Source organism: Cydia pomonella, chromosome 3 (assembly GCF_033807575.1).
Source record: "Cydia pomonella isolate Wapato2018A chromosome 3, ilCydPomo1, whole genome shotgun sequence".
In the NCBI taxonomy this organism is placed as follows: Eukaryota; Metazoa; Arthropoda; class Insecta; order Lepidoptera; family Tortricidae; genus Cydia; species Cydia pomonella.
In genome coordinates, this window is record NC_084705.1 from 19,262,991 (window position 1) to 19,276,904 (window position 13,914).

A 13,914-nucleotide genomic window follows, 5' to 3' on the forward strand; every position below is an offset into this window, starting at 1 on the left:
AATCTTGACTTTTAACTTATTTGGAAGGTCATTACGTCATAGCTTCGTTTGCGACAGTGATAATATTGATTGTCATAAATATGTTATTATTTAAATATGTAACTAAATAGTACTTTACAAGTAGGTTTTATTATCGTACAACTAGACTTACTGATAGCACTATTGTTCATTCTGAAATAATTTACGATAAGTTGGACCTACAAGCAAAACTATTATCCACCCCTGCATACAAATGTGTATCTAATAGCTTTGCTGGCTGCACATCTTGTTTGGTTAAAATAACTCCTGTTTTAAATTAAATAAAAATCATTTAAGGGTAATAAATACTACTTATTAAACTTACACGTATTTAATAGACAGAAAGTACGCTAATAAAAATACAGAAAAATACCACTAATAAGAATAAAACAAGGAAGTAGAACCAATCACATTGTTTTTTGTTTACTTGTGTCATTTTGATGAGCACCGTTTCTGGATATTCCAACTCTGAAAACAAAATTAGGCTTTAATTTGGTATGTGGAACAAAAAGGTACACTGATTTAGTTTAAATACCTTCAATCTTATATTTAAACCACTCTTATAATTCACAACAAGTAGTAATCATGCTTTTATTTGTGGCTTTTCCTAGTTTTGTTCGAGGTAGTCTGTCAATTCCTCCCCGATACTTAAAAAAAGCCTTAACTCGATACGGAATTATATTTTTTCATCTTTTTTTTTATATACTGCGTCGGTGGCAAACAAGCATACGGCCCGTCTAATGGTAAGCAGTCTCCGTAGCCTATGTACGCCTGCAACTCCAGAGGAGTTACATGCGCGTTGCCGACCCTCACACCTCACACCCCTTCCTCCCCTCGTTAAGCTCTGGCAACCTTACCGGCAGAAAAACAACACTGTGAGTAGGGTCTGGTGTTATTTAGCTCTAAGGTGGAGGTACTTCCCCAGTTGGGCTCTGCTCTAGATCAGGAATGACATCCGCTGTGCTGTGCCCTACCACACTAAGCTAGACGACATTCACAATGCCCATACCTCTCTTGTGGACGTAGTTTAAAGACGTACCCGGATCCGAATCTAGGAATTCATTCCGCCACCTTTCGACTGCATCATCAGATCAGGCGACCTAGCCAAGATGACAATGGCTCGCAGAGAAATGAAACGAAACGCTATCTGTCTCTATCGCACTAATATGGAAGAGAGAGACAAAAGCGTTACGTTTCGTCTTCTGCAAACAATTATCATTTTGGCTAGGCCTCCAACTCTACATACGAGTATGTTAGCATATTATTGAATTGTCATCAACATGGCGAAAGTACAAATTTTAAATCTATCAGACACCTCAGATACAGACGCAAGAAGTACTTTAAATTTAAATCCAAGTTTTGAATCAAATGCCATATACATAATTAAGATAAGTAAAAACATGTAAAACTGCATTATACGTACAAAATTTACCTACGTGTATAAATTGATATGTTAAAAGGGACCATGATTTTTTTCAATTGTCTAATTTGAGTGGGTGGGTTTGGTAAAATGATAATCTCAAAGTGCTATTTTTGATAACTATATTAGAATCGGACCAAATAAACTCTGCATTTGTATTGACAAAGTGTGAAAATATCATAAATGTCCAAGTTCTATGAAAATATGACGTTTAAATTATAATATATATAATAATCGAACACAAATTCGATGCAGAGTCAAATTAGACTTAATATTCTTAGCCTCTTTAGTTATTACGACAAACCTATATATGTAACTGCGACCGGCAAAACGTCCCACTTTGTCGTTTGCGATAAAAACGAGGTTCGCTTGTATCTTTACTTCTATACAAATAACCTGACAAGGCGTCCTTATGGCTAACAACAAAGTAGGAAGTTTTGCAGGCCGCGATCACTAAACTTACTTGGTGTTGAGGTATGGGCTCGTGATATTGATGAGAGGCGCCTCAGCCAGCAGCCAAACCATCAGACTCAGCAGCAGCGACACTACCACCAATCCAAGAGCATTTATCAGCTGAAATTAAAAACATACCCAATATAAGGTAGACGTCCGAGTTGTCGTCAGTGCCCCAGTACATTGCATGCAATGATAAATTACGTCATTAGCAATAGAGATGACAACAAGGTATCAACTACCAGGCATTTTGATATTTATTGAGACGTTTACATATAAAAACATAAAGTTTTGTCACAGGTGACTCGATCTCCAAGGCGTACAGAAGGCAAGGTAGCAATATAGAAATATATTTATCAAAAGACAGAAAAAATCTTACAGTTTGAAATAGGTGATGTTTCATATGATCTCTCATGGAAGAGGATTGATACAGAAGCACTATGTGTATGACATATAAGCCGTAGGAGAGCCTACTGAGCGGCGCGAACACGGACCAGCTGAGGAACGGGTTGATGAGGGCTGTGGACAAGATTGTCACATGTACAATTATATTTAAATCATTATATTGGTATCTACTTAGTACCTATCTCTAAACCAGATAAGTACCGTAATCCGGAAAACCGCGCTAACGTATTTGCGGCAGGCCATTATTTTTGCCTCTAAAAAATTACGTAAATATTTAAATCGGTACCTGCCTAAATCAAACGTTGGTGTTACTTTTTTTTTAATATAGGCCAAGGATCACACTAAATGTCGTGTATGGGTAAAGTAAGGCAATGATAAAATTGGGAATAAATTGGTTTTAGTAAGAATGTAGATCTGTCCTACGTAATACACATCCTTTAACATAAAAATATCGTTTAACTAGATATAGTGGATCACTTACGAACTTGGCCGTAAGTGCAAAAGATGACGACACCTAAAACAGCTACGGCAAAGAGATTTCTGTCGAAAGCCGCGAAGATGCAGGCCAGCCATCCGTGGACTCTGTACACCAAGCACAGATGACCCAACACCAGTATGGCGAGCATTAGGTTCAAGGAGACATAAGTACCTAGGAATGACACCGTCTGAAATGGTTAAGAAGTAATAAAGCTAAACATCATTAATTAACCTATATGCTTGACAGACAAATCAAAAGCCCCTTTATTGTTTTGTAACGCTTAAGTACGTTTGCAGCAGGAATGTGGGTTGTGGGTGGCATGTTGTTACTACTTGTAACTCTAATCTTGTCAGTGTCTTTTAAAATAAACAGTTGGTATACTCTGTATCCTTTTCACTTGTATCCCCTTAGTCACATTCGATGTTAGACCAGTATTTTTTTTAATTTGTAAGAATTAAGATTTTGGATTATGTAAGCTTGTTTGTTAGAAGCAGGTTTTACATATACAAGCATCTTGTTTCAACATTGTAACTTACTTTAGACCAGACTTTCCTGTAATCCTTGGGCTTGTAGATAGACATGAGATAGCCGACAGCCAAACCAATCGCGTAAGGGCCCATCCTGTTGTGTGTTTTAATGTAGAAGTTCCTAAAGGTAAGGTTATTTCTAATGTTTACTTCCAACCTGGAATATAATGTGATATATTTTAATATAACTTTAGATTTAGGAGATGAAACACGAATGAACGAAGTGCTCGTTGCTTAGAATTACCAACAAAATTCGAAAATTGATAACAAGAAAACAAGGGATATTACTCAGTTTACTTATAAATGAGGTACTCCATCACATCGCCTGAGAAAGGTAACAATGCATTTGGCCTACGAGCAGTGTTGTCACATCTACACAGGGATCGGAACCGGTTTTTTGGAAAAACTTTGAAATAAACATATATTTCGGTTTATTTTATACTCCAAATATAGGACTCCCTTGTGTTTTTAGATAACGACTTCGTATTATTAGATTGCCCAATTAGAAATGAAATAATTAACAAAGAACGAAAAAATACCGTTTTCGTTCCCATACAAAAAATACCGGTTTCCGATCCCTGCATCTACATACTTTTTGGTAGATCTAGCTATTTTACCTGCGTTCTACCTATCTACCTCCCTCGGCCTGAATTCTACCTATGGTACAATTGTAGGCAATTCTCAATACATGTGACGGAACATTACCTAATTTCTACCGAATTTAGATTTGATTTAATGAAAACTTGCCAAAGAAACAGATTATACAAACAGGTTTATTACCTACAAACAATGGAAATCCTAACTTATATTTCAATTTCTTTAATGAACACGTGTACTAACGTCACAATATTAAAAACTTATAAATAATTCAAAATATTTTTAATCATAAAAATGTACTTCTATTGAGTAGATCTACCTATTTTTCATTTTAAATTCCACCTATTTCTACCTATTTTTGCACCCTGTTCTACCATTTCGGCAAAATTGTATGTGACAACACTGGCTACGAGTATGAAGCTCTGTAGTGATGAGGAATATAAATATTAGGTAAAAATTTCTTTCAAAGCATTTCTCCATGCATTCTACTGTAATTACTAGAGGTTACAGTCACGAAATTTGATTTATGTAGCATTTCGTATCTTGTCAGAGGGACAATCAATATAAATGCTGCAATATAGCCGCAATGGGGATCTCATACTATTGTCACTATGATAAGATACCAAAAGGATACAGAAATAAAATTCCTTGGCCGTAGAGGTGCTCGCAGCATTAAAATTGAAAATTAAAATTATAAAAAAAACTTACCCAAGATCGTAGGCTAGAATTGCTGGTAAATCATAGACGTATATGATGATTGTGGGCATTATAAAACTGATCACCAACACTATGGCGGCAGCTGCTGTACCGATTCGTGAGTGTTTGCGATACACGTACAGAAGGACCAGCGTTATTACGTACAAATGGAAGTCGCAGGGAATGTACCAAGTGGCTGGGTGGCACTGGAAGTAGTAATAAATAAGTTTTTAATTATTTCTAATCAATGCTCTTATCGTTTTGGATGATAGTATTTGTTTATTTGTGACCTTTTATGTGCTGCTTTAATCAATAAAACCTGATGCTATTGCTGAGCAAGAAAATTGGGTCAAATAAAAATTGGAAACTATAAAAGATAGAGAAATATTTTCAAAGGTCTTCTTTTAATAAAATAACTACATAATTTTATTTAATAAATATGTTGTGTAGAATACAACTTTTTTCTAAGTACTAGAAGAAGAACCTTCTATTTGGTAGAGTTCTTGTTCTTCCAAATAACCGGAATCGCTGTTAATATTTTCTGCTACTTTCACAAAAATGAGTCCATTAAAATTATTTGTAATGAATACCCGAATCTATTTGCGTATAATGGAAGAACCTGCATGCTAAGAGTTGGGCAATACACTTTTGATACGGGGGTGCTTATTTAGTTGCCGTTTTTAAGTTATTGTGCAACCAATACTAAAAATTAACAGTTTTTTTCTATTCGGATTAATTCGGATCAAATCAGGGTAAGATATTATGCAGATCTAAATCTTAAGCCTTTTATACGTTCATACACGAAGCCTACGACAAAACAATTGTTAATAATACGTACCATCTCTAATGTGTTGTAATAATTCCCGACCATTAGTAATGCCGGCAACCAGTTCTTCTCGCACGTCTGTTGCTCGTAGAAAGCTATCTTGGGGTAGACAGGGCCGCCATCAGCATATTTTGAGATATGGGCCAGGTAGAACACGGTCACAGCTAAAAGCACGACAAGTCTGTAAAAAAATGCATTCTGGAAGTCTAGTCTGAGGATTGTTGTACAATGTCAAGTGGCTCCTCATCACATTAGTCTACGATAACGATTGAAAAGAGACCATCCTCGATCATTGCGTTGCCATCTAGTCTAGACGGTTGTCAATCTTTCAACACAATCACGGGTATCTATTTGTCGATATGGGACATTGTGAAGAGGAGATATCAAATAATTGTGCCTTAACAGCTGAATCCTAAGCAGCAAAAAGTTATAAGTTTACCCCGGGGTATGCTTATAATTACAAACGTTTAGGAATAAATTTGCCGATTTTGGTACGTTTTATCTTATAGCAATCGTACACCTGGAACTCAACATGTTTCCTTAGTTTTCTTACCCTGATACAAACTGTAATAAATTTTACCTTATATATCGTTTTAGAATATTCTTCATTAAACTGTATGGTTTGGTTATATCCAACGTGGCAAGGCTTTTTCCCACTAGAAGGGCAGATAATGAGAAGAATGTGTCCACTAACACATCAAAATGAGTCGTAAAAGCCGCTAGTGCTGGTTTATCCGTTGCCATCTGAAAATACATGGTATGTGTTTTTATACCTATTATCTGTATCGATAAGCATTCGCATTAGAGCTAATGACGTAGGGGTTTGCAATTTATTTTAATTTCAAGTATTGTTGACGATGTCCTGATATTTCCAGTAACAGAAAACACAATCCACCCTCTCATTCGTTAATCGAACATGGGTGGAAATTGCCTTAAAAATAGATCATATAAAACAACTCTTCTACAGCATTAAATGATTTTTGGTAGCCATCCCAAAATACCTACTCACTAGATGGCGGCCCTATATATTATATTATGCCTCTCTGGTAAAACTCACAACTGTTAAGTTTTCAACAAGTAAATAAGTACGAGTATTATTACCCGTTCAAAGTCTATGCCATTGCTAACAGAAGTTCCATGGGCAACTGCTAAGCAGTGGACGAATGCGACTATGATCGCCGTCAGGAAGCGGATGCCGTGCAAGCATGGTAGTTCATCCTTGTCTGATTTGAACACTGTATTCCAGTTGCGGCGGAGACAGAAAGATTTCGCAACGTGATTAACTAAAAAAACGTATAGGTCAATTAATATGATACAGCTGGTCATGTTTAAATAATTCACTTTGGTTATCAGTTTACTGTATTGTGAATCCAATAAATTCTAAAGGTTTAAACATCACGTACCAAATGAGTTAGAACTAGCGGTGACTGGATACTCGCTAACATAGTATGTTGAAGCTACAGCTATGAACAGCAACACTGCTAAAGTGTACCTGGAAAGATTGGCTTATAAACATACAAAGATAACAAAGATATTTATTTAACAACACCTTACAAAGCAAATACAACTAAATAATTGTATAAGTTGTCATACGATCGTATAGTAGTTTCAAATGGGGAACTTTAGTAGACTTGGTCACTTATTCAGATGAAATTGCTTCCTTTTTATTAGTCCTACTTCTTAAAAATTAACAAAATGCGTATAAAAAGAGGCCACTTGAGCGATTTTTATAAACGGCTATATAAGTAGCTATATTTAAAATGAAAGTAAGTAGGTGCTTTCTGCGCTATTTATTATTTATGTTTTTGTTAAAAATCTAATAGTTTAAAGATAATGAGTAAAAGTATCTTACACAAACACGTAATATCCCGTAGAATATTCCCTCGGGGCCGCTGCTTCCTCACAGTGGTGTATAGAGATGGCTGCATCCTTGGCTGCGCGCAAGTACCCCGTGCTCATGAGCGCCTTCACAAACTTCTCCGCGGACTTGGTCGGACACCCCGCGGGAAGGCACACCCCGTGTGCTATGTATGAGAAACTACGACCAAAGTGTGTTTTAGTCTGAAATTACACATCAAAATTAGGCCCAATCGATTGTGTGAAAATGAATAGCTTTTCCAACAAATATCGATTTAACTTACATCGCGGTAATAGTTCTCCGCCCTAACATAAGGATCGGAAATTTCTTCTATTTTCTTAACGCCATCTTTTTTCATCTCTATTTCCGCTAAACAGTATTGAGTGCGCAATTCCGGGTGTGTTGCGAGCCAGGGTGGACGTAGGCACTGGTCGTAGCTCCCCAAGTGGTAGCGTGCGCCGAAGAAGATGCCCGTTGGCGACTGGTCGATGGAGTTCCATACTGTAACAATAGACGGACAATCGTGCCTAAATAGCACTAAATAGATTCATATCATTCAAAATTACAGAGCAAAACACGACTATTTCACATAGAATCTTATGTAGTTACATATCTATGTAGACTATGACACATATTTATGTAGCCATAACTAGTTTAGGTATTAGGTTTTTGGTTACCTACTAAAGGATTGGTTTTCATTGTAAAATTTTGCTTAACCACATACTTAACCGTAATTCAAATTTTAAGCTGTATTAAGTGCTGACTTAAAAGGGAAGTATGCGGTCGTCCATACAAAAAACGAAAACGTTTTTCCACTTCTAAATATTTTCTAAACTCCATGCTTTTTTAGTATGTTACTCGTATTGACACAATAAAAACCTAGGTTTGCTTTTAAAAAAAATCAAGCGAAACCTATATACTGAGAGTATATTATGCTGAAGCTATCGACATCAAAATCAAAGTGATTCGTTAAGATTTAGTTAGTGGAATCGAATGGAATGGAATGGAATTTCACAGAAAAAGTACTGTTATTCCGCTAGAATCGCAAATAAGCTATTCTTCCCTCTTAATATATGTTAAAACTTTTGCATCTTACATTCAGTAAAATTTTAGATACTTATCAAACGTAGATTTAAAACATAAAAAATAAAAGTTCTACTGGCTAATTAGAATAATTAGAGGCTAAGGATCAATTTAAGCCACATTTGTATTTACTTAAAATCCTAGTATAAAATTTAATACGTCATTAACTACGAATCAGGCATTATTCATAACTTTGACGTAAAACCAAATGTTAATTAAAAGACAAATGGCTAGTTGATTAAAAACAATTGTATAATGCTTTAAATTACCTACCTACTTAAAAATCTATTTCCGTTTTTTTTCCCGGCTGTGGGAAAGGTCATGATATGTGTTGTGTGTTTCATCGTATCGTTAAAACTACTGATAGCTCAAGAAAATTAACCCGAATATGGGCAATCAGGGGAAATAATTCGTATAGTTTTATAAATTAGTACAATACCTTGTGGTGTCCAGATGAACATACTAAAAGTCCTCGAGTGTCACCTGCTGCTGCAGATATATAGAACTTAACACCTTACATTTTTGTTTGTATGGGCACATCAAGTAAATAATTCTGATAGGAGTCGAAAAAACCCCTAATCAAGCAATATCAGCCCATTTTATGTAATATTAGCCTATACCCGTAACTCCGTCCGCACCCAATTCGTTAAAATATTGTATCCCATTTTCACCTTCTTAAACGTAGAGTTTAAAAAATCTTACTCTTCTACATTCTAAGAAGGTATGTTTGCTGTCTGTTAGTATCTATATAACTGCTGCTTCTGTTTGTAAGGCATTTACATGTAGACAATGTATCTGTAAATGTTTATATACTTACCCCATGTGGCCCATAACGTAGAGTTTTTAACATTTTCCAGAATGTTAAATATTTTGTCACGGCAGGGCACCTCATCAGCATCCCACTCATTCTTTGACAGATTGTCAAATATGTGGTCCAGATTAGGGATCTCTAATGTTGGTTCGTTGGCAAGAACATTGGCTGGAAAAAAAATGACTGTGATAATATTTTACTGGAAGGTGTAAATAATTCAATGTCTTCCTGATTTTATATTTTTACCTGAATTACATTTAATGTAACGACAGATTTAAACTTTATTAAGTAACTTTTGTTTAATAATAGCAGTTTTAGACTTTTTGTGTAATACTAAATTTGAGATTTGGCAGTTTTGTTTAAAATGTCGCAATCAAGCTTTGTTATCTTACCTGGGTCATTTACTGAAAAAACCGCTCCGGAAGTTCAAAAAATTCACAAGACGGCAGGTAGGCATCATTTTGTAATCATTATTGTAGTCTAAATACTCCGCATATTGGAAGCATTAGACCTATCAACGTTTACGTGATAAGATATCACTTAGATATCGCTTGTCCAAATAACACAATATAAACCTAAATATTTTTTAAGTTAAGTATATTTTGTTTACTTATCACATTGTACAATAAACTCTCGGGTGTAATTTCATATACTTAACAAATATTTACATATGTTAATACACATACACGAAATTCGGCATGTGACCCTTATAGGTAACAATGCTTGGTGGCACTACTGCAATAAATTCCCTTTCGGCATTAACCTTTTTAGGGTTTCGTAGTCACCTAGCAACTGTAATGTATGGGGCAGTTTTAAGTTATTATGAGAAGAGGTGGAGGGTACCTCATACAATCGATCATGTCGAATTAAATGGTTTTTAGTACGGACGTGTTTCGGTGTTACTCCTGAAATCCTGAATCTACAGGGATTCCCGCATCCTAGATACGGATTTTTCATAAACCCTTATAGTTTTGCCATGTCCGTTTGTCCGTCCGTCTGCGGCTTTGCTTCGTGATTGTCAGTGCTAGAAAGCTGCAATTTGGCATGAATACATTAATCATGATGCAAGGCGACAGAACGGTAAAACAAAAACAGAATTTTTTCTGAAGGGCGAAGATACTCCCTTAGTTCCTTATGCTTGTTATATACTTAATAATAGCCCCCGTTTGGCCTGCTCTGATTGAATGGTACCTACGAAATCCTACACTAAGCATGGCCTGACATGCTGTTGGCCGATGTTTTACATATAAACTCTAAGGTGACTAGCTGGTCACTGAGACATGACGCTGACTTTTGACATCCAGACTCCTGACTTCATAATAAATTAATCATCGCAAGAAAGGAACTTGACTGACTGACTTGGTTGACTGGTAAAGAATGCCATTTGGCATTAAATCCGCCATTTGTACATTGTTGTATATATAATGTGCAATAAAGTTTAAATGAAAGAATATGTAAAACATCGATGCTATATTATGTGCAAATAATTGTTAAATCCGCATGCCGACTTAGTGTGCTTAATATATCTACAACTTCACGCCAACCGCTGAATAACATAGAACATTGTACTTCGTTTTTGAATAGTTTTGACAAGGACAACGGGGGGGCGATTTTTGAATTTCGAGCGCTCAATTTCATCACTCCAATATCTGTGGAAAACGGCGAAATGCTATTTTTGAAATACGAGCGATAGAATTGGGAATCTAGTGGTATTCACCACTCGTTTTCAATTATATTAGCAGAATTTAAATACCTAGTAGTGGAGATATTATTAAAGGGAGAACACGAAATCGAACGATCGGAATTCAAAAATCGGCCCCCAGGACTAACGAGATAAGTCACCTTCAAGCATAAATTTATATTTTGATTAAAATAATTCTTTGAAGCCATCATCGCCCCGTTGTCGACCAGCTCGTTCCTCAAAATTTAAAAAGCCAATTACCTACGACAAAGTTTATCAATGCCTGGTGTACGATTCCCACCGACCGCCGCCGCCGGGCCGCGTCGGAGCGCGTTTTTAATACAGTATTCATTATGTATGGCAGAAGGGATGGAGTCCGTCCGGAGCCGTCCGCGTCTGCGAGGAGCTAACTGGCTTGCGGCCGTACATACGAGTATGTGAAATGCCTCCCGACTACTCCGCCCGTTCGGTGGGAATCGCACTTGATAGCTAGGGTTACTGCTTTAATTATTGGCCACTACATAGTAATTTGTATTGGCTGGTTTCTTAGTGATTTGTTAGGAGTGACCAATTATTATGTAGTGGCCAATAACTGTACCAGTCACCCTACACTTTAAACAAAACTGTCATATCTCGAATTTGGAATTACAGGATGTCTAACGCTACTGCCTATAAAAAAATCTGTTATTACATAGTCCCTAATTAAAATATTTATTACCAACAAATATTTTTGTCATGAGAATATGAGAAAATGTAACTAACTGATAATCTAACCACCTATGTATAAATTCAGATTAGAAATTATCAATACTGCGCATGATGATCTTAATTCGTTTTGTATTAGGCAAATTCATTCACATAATTTTCATAAATATTAAGTTGTTCAATAGCTGTTAACATAGTAGCAACGTTTTGTCACCATTTCATGATTTAAATCAAATAATACTTTCACTAGTAAAAATTCAAAAAGTACGAGTACTAGCAGTACACCATTATACTAATCACACACAACACTAAAGTTTACTTGCGGTACACCATCAAAAGAACAAAAAACACATGTCCCTCGTAAACTTTTTCGATTATTATTATGATTGTTCAGCAGGCACATAGGTAGGTGTAAAACAAAAAAATATATCACTTTTAACTTCAGAGAAAAAAATGTAAAAACTTACCAAAAACCAAAAACAATACAACACTTTTAAGCAACATTTTAAACTAATTTTAACTATTTATCTTAAGAGGTATTTGGTTTAGTCCATTTACTTAATAAGACGTGCATCACGTTCGGCGTTTAAAGACGACTTATCCTGGAGGTACATAAATACCTAATATAAATGCGATTAACTCTTGCGCATCGCATACAAAGAAATACATTGTTAATTAGGTAAACCGACGTTTACAGACGCAAGTAATTTTACCTATCTATACTCGTAGTTATTTGAACTTGAGAGTTCAATTCGGGCGGGCATGGGCGTCGCTCCGGGTTGCTAGACGATACCGATAGGGTTACCACCCATACTATAATATATAGTTAAGTACTATATTTTAGTCAATTGTACTATATATTATACAAAATCAATTATTACGAAAAATACACTTTTTTCATCACTAAAGAAAGGGGTATACAAATGTCACCGATATCGCAACGTATGCGACTTTGATTTTTAAACGCCGCCATTCGCCTCAAATCGTGTCCTATTCTTTTTTAATTTTCCCAGTAAATATTTATATATTTAGTTAATCTTTATTGCAAAATAAATCAAGGTACAAATGGCGGACTTAATGCCTTAACTATATTTATTTCAATATTTTGACAGAAATACTATTTTTCTGTAGATAGAAGGTGGCAACCCTAGGTACCGACATAATAAGGTGTAACGTGCCGATAAAAATAGGGCTATCTAATAAGTAATAACAACAAAAAAATATTACGAAATGTTCTTTGTCTTATTAATATAAGTACGTATTTTCTCTTAAAACTTTATAAAATAACTTAATTTGTAAATCTGATTTTGATTTTATTTTCCTTATGGGTGAACCAAGGGATGAAAGGCACTCATTTCAGTAAAATCTAGTGCCTACGCCTATTCTAGGGGTTTAGTTGTCAAGCGGACCCCAGGCTCCCATGAGCCGTGGCAAAAATGCCGAGACAACGCAAGGGAGATGATGATGATCCTGTACCCTGTTTCACCACGCTTACAAGTGCGACAATTGTCAAGAAAAATTGAGCGATAAAAATAAGTAGATATTTAGAACATGAAATATAAAAGCCAGGGGATTGATTGATTGATTTAGAACATGAAATAATATGTATGAAGAAAATTTATATAGGTAAATGATAAATACCTATATTTATGTAAAGGAAAATATAACTAGAGTCAAACCGAGAAGTCTGCTGCACGGACGATGGAGGGTTTGCCAAGCGAATGTGTACACACAACTTTTTTGCTAGATAATATTAATAATTGTTAATCGTGTTTTACTTATAATTAAATAGCAATTACCTAGTCATATCTATAACTATTTACCGTAGCGAGGTCAGGTCAAAAAAGGCATGATATATTTAAGAATACTGTAATGTCGTAAATTGCAACTAATGTATTCATTGCAAAAAATGTTTTAACAACGCAATCATTGTTAATAAAGTACTAGACGTCAGTTGAACAGCAGATACTGCCTATACCCAGCCTCACGGGTATTCTAATCAAAACCAACTTTAATTATAATCCGAGCTCTCTGCTAGACACAGCCAAGACACGACGCTAATGACTGCGTCGCTACATCCCCTTGCTATGTGACGTCGTGTCATTGGGCCGTCTGTCTCTCACACTGTACGTATAGTAACCTGGCTTGTATAAACATGAAAGTGACCCACATCAAACAACTCATCAACATCTCGCCTCATTTCTGACCGCATTTCTCTTTGGCCCTATGGCTGGCCGGTAAGGAACCTTAAGGCCAGCCACCCTTTCAGTAAGCAGCCTTTTGTAACTTTTTATTATGTCTGGTAAAAAAGTAATTGTCATAACTGACGCAATAACCCAATACAGCAACCTATGGG

At 35.9% G+C, this 13,914-nt stretch overlaps 1 protein-coding gene across 1 annotated transcript; it reads right to left on the bottom strand.

The window, feature by feature from the left end:
• Nucleotides 1-330: 330 nt before the first annotated feature.
• Nucleotides 331-12,322, bottom strand: LOC133516221 (nose resistant to fluoxetine protein 6-like). The gene is made up of 14 exons (XM_061849032.1): nucleotides 12,026-12,322; nucleotides 9,179-9,340; nucleotides 7,562-7,779; nucleotides 7,273-7,481; nucleotides 6,824-6,912; nucleotides 6,522-6,703; nucleotides 6,001-6,164; nucleotides 5,433-5,601; nucleotides 4,607-4,800; nucleotides 3,311-3,458; nucleotides 2,778-2,961; nucleotides 2,271-2,410; nucleotides 1,902-2,011; nucleotides 331-486 (listed from the first exon to the last, which is right to left on the bottom strand). Exons 1-14 carry the CDS (start codon nucleotides 12,060-12,062, stop codon nucleotides 426-428), a joined length of 2,067 nt encoding a protein of 688 aa, XP_061705016.1. The 5' UTR covers nucleotides 12,063-12,322; the 3' UTR covers nucleotides 331-425.
• Nucleotides 12,323-13,914: the final 1,592 nt, after the last annotated feature.

Excerpts from the sequence above, each read along its gene's own strand:
- LOC133516221 (XM_061849032.1), bottom strand. The coding sequence starts at position 12,062 with ATGTTGCTTAAAAGTGTTGTATTGTTTTTGGTTTTTG. Across the intron at positions 7,780-9,178 it reads TACGTTATGGGCCACATGGG|TATGGAACTCCATCGACCAG; the intron begins GTAAGTATATAA and ends CTATTGTTACAG. Across the intron at positions 6,913-7,272 it reads ACGGGATATTACGTGTTTGT|GTACACTTTAGCAGTGTTGC; the intron begins GTAAGATACTTT and ends CAATCTTTCCAG.